Source organism: Aegilops tauschii, chromosome 6, assembly GCF_002575655.3.
Source record: "Aegilops tauschii subsp. strangulata cultivar AL8/78 chromosome 6, Aet v6.0, whole genome shotgun sequence".
Lineage (NCBI taxonomy): Eukaryota > Viridiplantae > Streptophyta > Magnoliopsida > Poales > Poaceae > Aegilops > Aegilops tauschii.
Genome location: NC_053040.3, coordinates 243,901,066 through 243,911,679, shown reverse-complemented (window position 1 = coordinate 243,911,679; position 10,614 = coordinate 243,901,066). Strand labels below are relative to the sequence as shown.

The 10,614-nt window shown below is 46.4% G+C and overlaps 1 protein-coding gene across 1 annotated transcript; it reads left to right on the top strand.

Annotated features, from left to right (window-relative positions):
• Nucleotides 1-9,795: 9,795 nt before the first annotated feature.
• On the top strand, nt 9,796-10,374 carry LOC141025988 (uncharacterized mitochondrial protein AtMg00860-like). Its single transcript, XM_073501929.1, has one exon. It carries the CDS (start codon nt 9,796-9,798, stop codon nt 10,372-10,374), a length of 579 nt encoding a protein of 192 aa, XP_073358030.1.
• Nucleotides 10,375-10,614: the final 240 nt, after the last annotated feature.

Genomic DNA, 10,614 nt, shown 5'->3' with positions numbered 1-10,614 from the left:
TTGGGTACCCTTGTATTTCATCCAAGTGCATTATTTCCCTCCCTAACCATCATTCCCTCTCTGATTCTACCGAAAATAATATTTGGAATATTTTTCTTTAATGAAAAATATTCATTTTCCTCTCCAAAACCCTAGCTAGTTCAATCTGCTCCAAAGCAACCCCAATTTTTCTTGCCCACAAAAATCTGGCAAAATTCACAAATATTCTTTGAACCCTAGGGCACCTTCCTGAGCAAAAATATTGCACCACTTTTTGAAATATTTTTGCTACAGAAATTATTTTCTGTTCTGGACAGAAATGGTGGTTTCTACAGCAACTACCATTTTACTTGCTCCATTGTGCCTGATTTTTCTTATGCATCATCACCTTAGTAGATGATTGCTAGCCTCCAAAGCATAGCCTCCAACTCCCAGCTGTTTGACCTCAGTAACCTCTCAAAGTTACTGATCAGAAACTTACCAAGCGTGTGAAATCTTTTCTACTGCACTTGGAACCAAACCAAAGTGTGGTAACCTCTCAATCTACCACAAACAACAAGCCAGACATGATCTTTGGATGTTGGTCGGCCTGATGTAATAGTCCACGTGGTGACCGCGTTCGTCAAGAGGTGCTGGCATGCGTGTCGACGCGCTCTGAGTGCCGCCGAGCGCTCTGTTTCGCGCGTGCTCGCTTCCCAGACTGCCGTAGGGCGCCAAACTTCGCCACCATCTTCGTCTCAACTCCATTAACTCCCCCCTGGCACTCGCTGACGTAGGAGCTCGCCGTAGCGAGCACGGGTGCGGTCTGGCCAACATAACAGTGCGGTGCGCACTGTGCTCGTCGCCTTCCTCTCGATCATGTGCTCGTCTCCGTTCGCCCACAGTCCCCGCATGAGTTGCGTCGCCTTCTCCCCCTCTCACTGATGCTGCTCGTCACCGGGCGCCGTGTCCAGGTGTCGACGGCGGAGCCCCGAACCCCCTCTCGGCTCGCCTATAAATGGAGCCACCCCCAGCCTCCTCGAGCACCATCCACCACTCCCACACACTCCAAAAACTCGTAGATAGCCGTAGCCCGGCCGGGCAGGCCGCGGGCCGCCGTCCCCGAGCTCGAGCTCGCCGGCGATCCCCTCGGGTCGTCGCGGTAGCCCCAGCCCCTCCCAGGCCTGGGCGACCCTTTCGAAGCCTCCGCCACTCTTCGGTGAAGCCGTTCCAACCTCTTGGAGCCCCTGGAGTTGCCTCTGTTCGCCGTCGTCCTCGTCTCCGGTGACCACCGCTCTCTGCCTCCGCTTGCGAGGTCGATTCCGATGCTGTCCAACCACCCCTAGCCATGCTACGGGTATGGGCAGGTGCGCCTCCATCCCCTCTCTCGATCCCTCCCTCTCGTTTTGGCTAAGGAGCCCTCGTCGCCGGCGAGAGCTCCGGCGAAGCCGCGACCCCCTCTGTTTCCTCCTCCCTCTCCCCCTCACCTGACTAGTGGGGCCCGCTAGTTAGCCACTCTATACGCGCGTGAAGCGGTACGAGTGGTGGCGCCCCGAGGATTTACGCCTTCGACGTCACCCCCCTCAGTTTGTTTTATTTAAATTCAAATTCATTTAATTTCCAGAGAGCTTCAAACAGCTATAACTCTTCAACCATAAGTCCAAATGAATTGATTCGTTTTGCATTGTGTTCTTTGCAAAGAAATCTAGTAGCTCGCCAAAAATGAGATTTTTCTCTGCTGTCTAGATTTTCTGGTGATTTTCAGAAGGGTTCTTCATATTTATTCTTGTGTTTAAAATTATTGTCAGAAGGTGAGGCTTGTCTTGAGGATCACCAGAAGGCTTGTGAACCTCATCTGCACTAAGGCAAGCCACAACAGCATTTTCATGGTGCCATTTCAATATTTATGATTTTCTTACTTGAATGAAACATTTAGTCCATGCATTTAAATAACTATTATGTTCTTTATATTCTGTTAAGTGCTTGTTTTAGTTAATATGCTTGAGTTACAGAATGTTTGAAACTAACTTAGTTGGTAAAGAAACTAGGATTTATTTGTGGTGATCAAAAAATAATATTGTTATGCATATGAGTAATTACTTAAAGTTATTTTCTTGCATGAGTAAAATAATAAAAATTTGCTAGAAAATATTCTGTTTAAAGTAAGGTTTATCCTAACCAGTAAAGTGGCATAAGTTGTTGATGATTATGCTTAGTGTGAATATGGTTGACTCAGTCGTTTCCGTTAATATGTGATGCATATGTTAGTGTTGCATTTCATGGCATACTATGACACCGGTTATTTTTACTTTAAGTTGAACCTGAATATAACTCAACTTGAATATATTGTTGGCCGGGTCATGGTGCCACTAAATCGAGTTTTTCCCAGTGCAACCACATTTGCCTTACGAGAGGCCTTGATTCGGTCTGTTGTCATGCCTCTGGTCGGTGCCTCCAACTAGGGAAGGTTATGGGCTTGCTTACCCTGGCCCGGTAAGCAGACATAACCTTGTGTGCCCGTTGTTGAGATTATGGTACCGGGTCCCCTTGTGGGATCGTTTTGGCCACGACGGTGGTCGTCGTGTCTTTGGTAGACACGGGGCCACCCAGGACTAGCCCGGTGGGGATTGTGTCGGAGTGGCCGGGAGAGTGTCATGGAAATGGAGGGGTTTCGTCGGAATGCCATTGGTCCACCCGAATGGGAGTGCGAGGCCATGGGTTCCGTGGTGTGGGTACAGTGTGCTACCTCTGCAGAGTGTAATAATCTATCGATAGCCGAGTCCACGGTTACGGACACGCTCATTGTAGGTCACACCATGGGTCAACGTTTAATAAATTTTGAACACTAAGTTATGAACTTTGCACTGTTGATGATGGTGGAAAGCCATCGAGATGTTCAAGACCAAGTATTGGTTGTGGTCGTGATCGTCGTAATGATCACGAGATACTTCTAGTGAAGACCACGATGGTGGTACGTTTGTGATCCGAGAACGATCACGGTTGGTAAGCTAGTCCCGAGGGATTTTTATCGCAAGAGCATGATCACATCATTATTGCATTATTAATTGGTTAATTATCATGATATTGATTGTCATTATGATTATGCCTGTTGTGAGCTTGCAAGTATATTCCATGTACTGACCTGGTGTGTCATGCCAGATTTCAGGAGAGTCTCGTTGGAAAGGAGTGATGCTCGAGTCTAGATCGTGTCCACATCGGTGTCCCTGTGCTATGGAGTTTCCGCTACGACGTTGTTCTGCGGCCGCATAGTTATGATCAAGGCCCTTTATGTTCACTAAATAATGTACATATTGTTCAGCCGCACCGTGTGTGCCGCTTGGCCTCGACACCTGTTGTAATGTAAACTATGATCCCCTAGCATCAATGAAGCAGTTGTTTTCTGTACCAAGATGTTGTGTGTTGCCAGAAGACATGGTCTCTGGGCTGGCAATACATGGTAAACCGGTCGCTTTGAGCCGGGGTGCCACAATGCATCAAAGGAAAACTCTATGGGCTCAGTGACTGGCGTGAATGTCCTTCCTGGAACTTGAACTCGAATCATCCAGCACTCCTCTTCTAGTAAAGTGGCGGTGTAGGTCCCGGTGAAGCTTGGTATTCCGATGTTCAGGTACCTAGTGACTTCCTTCAAGTGTCTCCCAAAAGGTGTGTCTTCATCCAGTTGTGCAAACTTGTTCCTTGAGTCCGCCATCCTATAGAGTAGAAAATGGAGAGGAGTCAGAAATGAGTAGCGAAGAGTGACCTATGGATTATCTTAGTGGTCGTGTTCTACATTCAGCGTGTGCTCTGATACCATCTTATAGCGACCCGACCTCAGACGGTCAATTCTCTATGCATAAGTGTCATCCCTGGATCGGTAATGCTGACACACACAGTACTCGAAGGATTTATAACAGAGTAGCAATCACACACTTATTGCATCGAATGTCTCAAAAGAGAACGGCTAACCATGATTAGATTGTACACTCTGCAGAGGTTTGTGCACTTTTCCCCACAAGACTCGATCTCCTCCGTTGGATTTCTCGTACTACATGGTGTTTGAGAAACGGTTGACCGAGACACAGTCTTTCAGAAACATTAACTCTAACCCTGGGTAGACAGTACCAACCTACATCCCCTACATCTGCTAGCCTACCACTGGAAGAGGTCATGCAACATACTCAACTATGCTAGAGCCCATATTAGCTTGTGGCTGCACACGGAAGTTTCTAGCATGAATAATCTTACGATCCCTTTGAGCCTGGGTGGTGGACCATAGGATGATCTCACGGGTACTCCGGGATATCGTATGACAACACTGGATTCTCCAGGTGCCCAAAACCAACAATCCAACCAGATGTGTATTAAAGTAGCCACCTTAAGTTAACCATTAATTAACAATCTCACATCTGTCATGGATTCACTCACCCAAACCACGTCTACGAGCATAGCATAGCAATATAAGCATAACGTAGAAGTAACTCCCGAGGGTTTGATAAAAAAGGGCAATAGGTTCTACCTCATCACCTACTTCCCAATACCCACATGTTAATCACATCCTAATCATGCAGTGTTTGAGGATTGAAACTAATGCATAAAAACTGGGTATGAAAAGAGTATGATCAATGTGTTACTTGCCTTGCTGACGATCCGCAAAACCTAGTGACTCGTAGTAGCATGCTTCGCACTCCGGGAATTCTATCGCAAAAAACAATAGCATACATAAGCACTCAAGCATATGTGGAAGGGTAAAACTCAAATAAGAAGATCAAATCTGAAAATTCAACTGAATAGATTCGATCTGCAAAAAGAATCAATCAAATCGGAGCTACGGAATTGAAACTACGGTTAAAAGAACTTCGAAATCAAATCTGCTTGAAACCAAATTTTAAATTGTCAAAACCATGTTCAAGTTGATTAAACAGAAAGAGGGTTTCGAGACGAAGATTTTGGCGTTGGTTTCACTGGATTTGGACAAATGGTTTAGAAACGGCGGGTGTTTGAAAATCAGGGGCTATTATGCGATAAAAGTAATCGCGGATAGGTCCCTGGGCGAAAATAAAATAAAAAGAAAAGACCAACGAACGAACGTTCACTGCCAGAGCCTAAACGGCAAAAAGCATTCGTTAAAACGTAAGAACGGACGAACGTCTGCTAAATAACTAAACCGACAAAATCGAACCGATAAAGTAAAAAAAGCATCTAGGGTTTCTAAAAAACCGATCGGTTTTTATTACCTAAACCGAAAAAAACGGCGGCCGCGGCTCCGGCGGGCGGCGACGGCGGCGAGCGGCGACAGCGGCAAGCGGCGGCAGCGACTTGCGGCGCGGGCGGCGGAGCTCGGCGGTGGAGCGGGACGAGGTGAGGAGGGGCGGCGGCGGCGGGGTTAAATAGGAGGGGGGGTTCGGCGGCTTGGGGAAGGGGTCGAGGAGGAGGAGGAGTCCTCCTCGGACTCGCGGCGGCGGCGGCGACGTCGCCGGCCGGACTCGGTCGGGGCGAGGCGGTGCGGCGGCTGGGCCGTGGCCTGGCGCTAGCTGGCCAGGCCAAGTTCGGCCGCGAACTCTTTTTTTAAACAGATTTAGCCAGAAAAATCCTAATAAATAAAATAAAAATCTAAAAATGCCAAAACAAATTTTCACCGTCTAAATAAAATATTTAGAACGTGATGAACATTTTCATGACCTAAAATGCAATTTTAAAAATATGCATATTTTTCTAACTCAAATAAAGTTGCAAAAAAATCCAAATAAAATTATTTATTTGATTTTAATATTTTTCCTCTAATATTTCATTTATTTTGGAGAAGTCATATGATCTCCTCTCATATATTTTAATATGAAATATTTTCGGAGAGAAAAATAATTAAAACCAAAATGATCCTTGTTTCGATATTTGAGAAAAACTCAAATATGAAAACGATGAAATCCCCAACTCTCTCTGTGGGTCCTTGAGTTGCTTAGAATTTCGAGGATCGCGAAACGAAATGCAATAAAATACGATATGCACGAATGACCTATGTATAACGTTCCAAATTAAAAATTTGGGATGTTACAATGGCATTAGCTTTGATTTGCGCAAATCAGGAAAGCTATCCTTACCCAATGTAACCAAAGAAGATCTCTAGGTGCAAAGACAACACGTTTTCTACCCTTATCTCTAGCAAGTTTATATTTAGCATTCATGCGCTCAATATTTTCCTCAGTTAACTCATGCATTTTAAGATCAATCCATCACGTTGTTTAGCATCAAAATTAACCTTCTCCGAAGATGGAAGAGGCAATAAATCAATGGGTGCACGAGGTAGGAAACCATACACAATCTCAAAAGGCACATCTTAGTAGTAGAATGCAGCGAACGATTATAAGCAAATTCAATATGAGGCAAGCATTCTTCCCACATTTTAAGGTTATTCTTTAGAGAGCCCTAAGGATAGTAGACAATGTTCTATTGACTACTTCAATTTGGCCATCAGTTTGGGGCTGACATGTAGTACTAAAAAATAGTTTAGTCCCCAACTTAGCCCATAATCATCTCTAAAAGTGGCTAAGAAATTTGGTGGCTCCAAAGTGCTGAAAACTGAACTAGAAACTCTGTTCTTGCTCCCCTTGTGCACGACATTTTTTCCATGCCTGATCATGCTCCAATGTTCAGCGTTCTTGTCCATGCTTGGCCTTTCATCTATAAGTAAAGCAAATGTATCCAATTTAGGCAGCATCATACTCTCAGGAACATTGGAATCATTACCAAGAAATGGAAGTACCTAGTAATTTAATTGGCGTGTATGAGCTTTAGTAATTGGTCCAGTATATATAGCAGTAGGGGCTGTGGGTGTAACTTTGTTAGTGATGTCCTCATCAGGCCGGCCACGTCACCCAACGGGTGACCGATGCATTTTTTCCGCATCCACAATTTTTTTTGAAAACATGCGACCGCTGGCCAAAATCCACTTAAACATTAATAGAAGACATAATAAACTAAAAACACGCACACACACTGCCCTAGGCATTGCCATCATTGTTGTCGTCACTGGTGAGGTTGATGAAGGTTGGTGGTAGCCCAGCCCATAGGATGCGGTCGCCCACGCCGCCAGCGCCAACTCATCTGGTGTCTGTTCCAGTGGCGGCATTGCTGCACAGCAGACACGCTCCTCCCCCTCCTCCGCCCAGCGGGCGTGGCGCTCCTCCTCCTCCTGATCGGCCTGGATCTGGCGCTTGTTGTCAGCCCGCTCCTCCGCCAGCCAGTGCTGCCTCCGTCCCTCCATGTAGGCCTCCTCCTCCTTTGATGGCGTGTCCATGTAGACGGCGGGTGCGCTCACTCACTCGCGGACAATGGCAGTCCACGTGTGAAAGTGCATGTGACACTTGTTTATATTGTGGTGTGATGACAATGTGGTTAGAGGAACTATATCCGTTGCTAAAGTTTAATGAGGATATCAGTTCCATGAAGATTGTGTTGGAGTTGTGTGACCCCCAATTCAAAAAGATCAAAGGCGTGGTTTACCGACGACTAGAAGGTTTTTGTTTTGATTCAATTAGAGTCATAGGAAAAATCACACTATTTAGAGGGATCATCATGGACATGTGTCATGTGGGAATGCTCCCAAAACATATACACCAGCCCTCCTACACCTACCACCCAATTACCATGAAGTGTGCTTTGTGGAGATGTCCTTTGGAATATCAACAGAAACCTTCTGGACACCCAATGCGCATTAGGTCTTTTGAACCCCGCACACACAGGGTGCCACGTAACTCTTTGGACAGCTCATGCGCACAGGGTCTTTTGACCCCCGTGCACATGGGGTGGGGCTTTAGTCTCTGAGTACCAAGAACGGGGTACTCAGAGACTCCTTTTAATAGATAACCAAAACAAAGCATTAACATATGGTGAAGGGACTTTGGTAGTGTTCTTGGCCGTTGGGGGATTTCTGCCCATTGGACCCAGTGCGTACGCGCTAAGTCATCCCCAGAGAGTATCCCAATTATTGTCACCTTGGGGTCTATGGATCAGAACAATAACAAGTGCATACAACTAGCAGATAGGATCAGTAACTCAAATATATTGATAATAACATAGAGGGTTCAGATCTAAAATCATGGAAGTCAGGCCCTAGTGACAAGCATTGATCATAGCAAAGTCATAGCAACATCAATCTCAGAACACATGGGGATACTAGGGATCAAGCCCTAACAAACTGACTCGATTACACGACAAATCTCATCCATCTTCATCACCGTCCAGCAAGCCTACGGAGGAATTACTCACTCCCAGTGGTGAGCATCATGGAATTGTTGATGATGATGACAACGACGAATCCCCTTCTCCGGAGCCCCGAACGTACCCAAAATAGCCCTCCCGATGAAGAACATGAGGTGGAGGCTGTTTCGTATCATAAAACATGATGAAACTTCTTCCCTTATTTTTTCTCGAGAAGACGGAATATATAGGCTTGGAATTAGATCAGATGGAGCCTCGTGGGTGAGGGAGTCCGAGATTAAGGGGTCCTCGGACTGCCGGCCTAGCTCTCGTAGGCCGGACAACAACAAATTCATGGACGGACACACCAATCACCTTCGACGAGGAATACGAGCCAAGGGCCCGCCCCGTCTGAGCACGCGCCGCACTGGTACTTGATCCCATAGTGGACGACTTCAGACTCCGCAAGGTGCTAATGGACGGGGCAGCAGTTTAAACCTCATTTATGAGGACACCTTGGACAAAATGCAATTCGACATATCTGACGTCGAACAAAGCCACATTACTTTCCGAGGGATTATCCTTGGAAAAGAGGCGCGCTGCTCAGGACGAGTCACTCTCGACGTAGTATTCGACACCCCCAAGAACTACAGGTCTGAGGTACCACTCTTCCACATTGTGCCCTTCCATCGTGGTTACCACGCCCTATTGGCGCATGACGCATTCACAAGATTTCAGGCTATACCACATTATGGGTATATGAAACTCAAAATGCCAGGGCCCAATGGAGTGATCACAATTACAAGCGATCCAGATAGAGCTCTTCGGGCCAAAAAAAAATAGCATCGCTCGCCCTCGAAGCATTGTCCGACGCTCTCGCAGCCGAGGAATTAACCACACTTCGCTTAATGGTGGATAGGGACGATGTAATCCTGACTAAGAGGCCCTAATCCATGTCCTTCAAACCAGCAGATGAAATCATTAAATTCCAAGTGCATACAACGGATCCCCACAAAACAACGTCCATTGGAGCTCAGTTGGACCCCGCGATCGATGAAGCATTGCACACGTTCTTGCATGCAAACAAGGATATATTTGCCTGACACCCCTCAGATATGCCAGAAATCCCGTGAATACTAGCAGTGCATAGCCTGAACATAATCAAAGGCTTTAAGCCAGTCAAATAGGCGTTGCGCTGATTTTCCGAACCCAAGCGTCAAGCTATGGGTGAAGAACTAGCAAAACTAGTCGAAGCCAGATTTATCCAAGAAATCAAACACCGAGTGGTTGGCAAATCTGGTCATGGTGCCCAAGAAGGACAAATCCTAGGGGTTGTGCGTCGATTTCAAAGACCTAAATAAAGCCTGCCCTAAGGATCCCTTTCCTTTACCTCGCATAGACCAAATCATTGACGCCACCGCTAGACATGACTCACTGTGCTTCCTCGACGCCTACTCGGGATACCATCAAATCAAAATGAAGGAGTCCAACCAAGCCGCAACCGCCTTCATCACCCCCTACAGGGCATTCTGCTTCAACACAATGCCCTTTGGGTTAAAAAATGCAGGCGCCACACATCAGTGCATGATTCAAACATGCCTAGAAAACGGAATCGACAAAATAGTCGAGGCATACGTAGACGACATGGTCATCAAGACCAAACATGTAAGCCAGTTGGTGGACAACCTCCGCCAAACCTTTGATAATCTGCGGGCTCACAATATACGGCTCAGTCCAGACAAATGCGTCTTCGGAGTTCCCGCTGGTAAACTATTCGGGTTTATTGTCTCCCATAGAGGAATAGAGGCCAATCCGGCTAAAATCCGAGCCCTATCCCAACTAGCAATCCCTACAGAGCTGAAGCACGTCCAAAAACTGGCGGGCTGCATGGCGGCTTTGAGCCGCTTTATCTCCCGCGTTGGTGAAAAGGCACAACCGCGCTACAGACTGCTCAAATGGACCAAAAACTTCGAGTGGACCGATGAAGCAACTGCCGCACTAGAAGAAATAAAAACATTTTTGGGTAGCAATCCTATACTAGCAGCACCCAACATAGGTGAACCCATGCTATTGTACATCTTGGTCACAAATCAAGTGGTGAGTGCTGTTCTCGTTGGAGAACGAGAAGCGGAGGGCCACAAGTTCCGGGTGCAGAAGCTAGTCTACTATGTATCAGAGGTGCTCACACTGTGCAAATCTCGGTATACGCATTACCAGAAATAGCTTATTCAGTTTTTATGGCATCCAAAAAACTTCGACACTACTTTCAAGAGTGTTCGGTTACGGTGGCATCTGAAGTACCACTGAACAACATAATCAACAACAGGGACGCCATGGGCCGCATTGCCAAATGGTCTATAGAGCTCCTTCCTTTCGAAATCCTGTACAAACCACGCCGAGTGATGACCCACAAGTATAGGGGATCAATCATAGTCCTTTCGATAAGTAAGAGTGTCAAACCCA

What these genes read in the sequence shown, in the direction of transcription:
- LOC141025988 (XM_073501929.1), top strand. Translation starts at nt 9,796, where the DNA reads ATGGTCATCAAGACCAAACATGTAAGCCAGTTGGTGGACAACCTCCGC.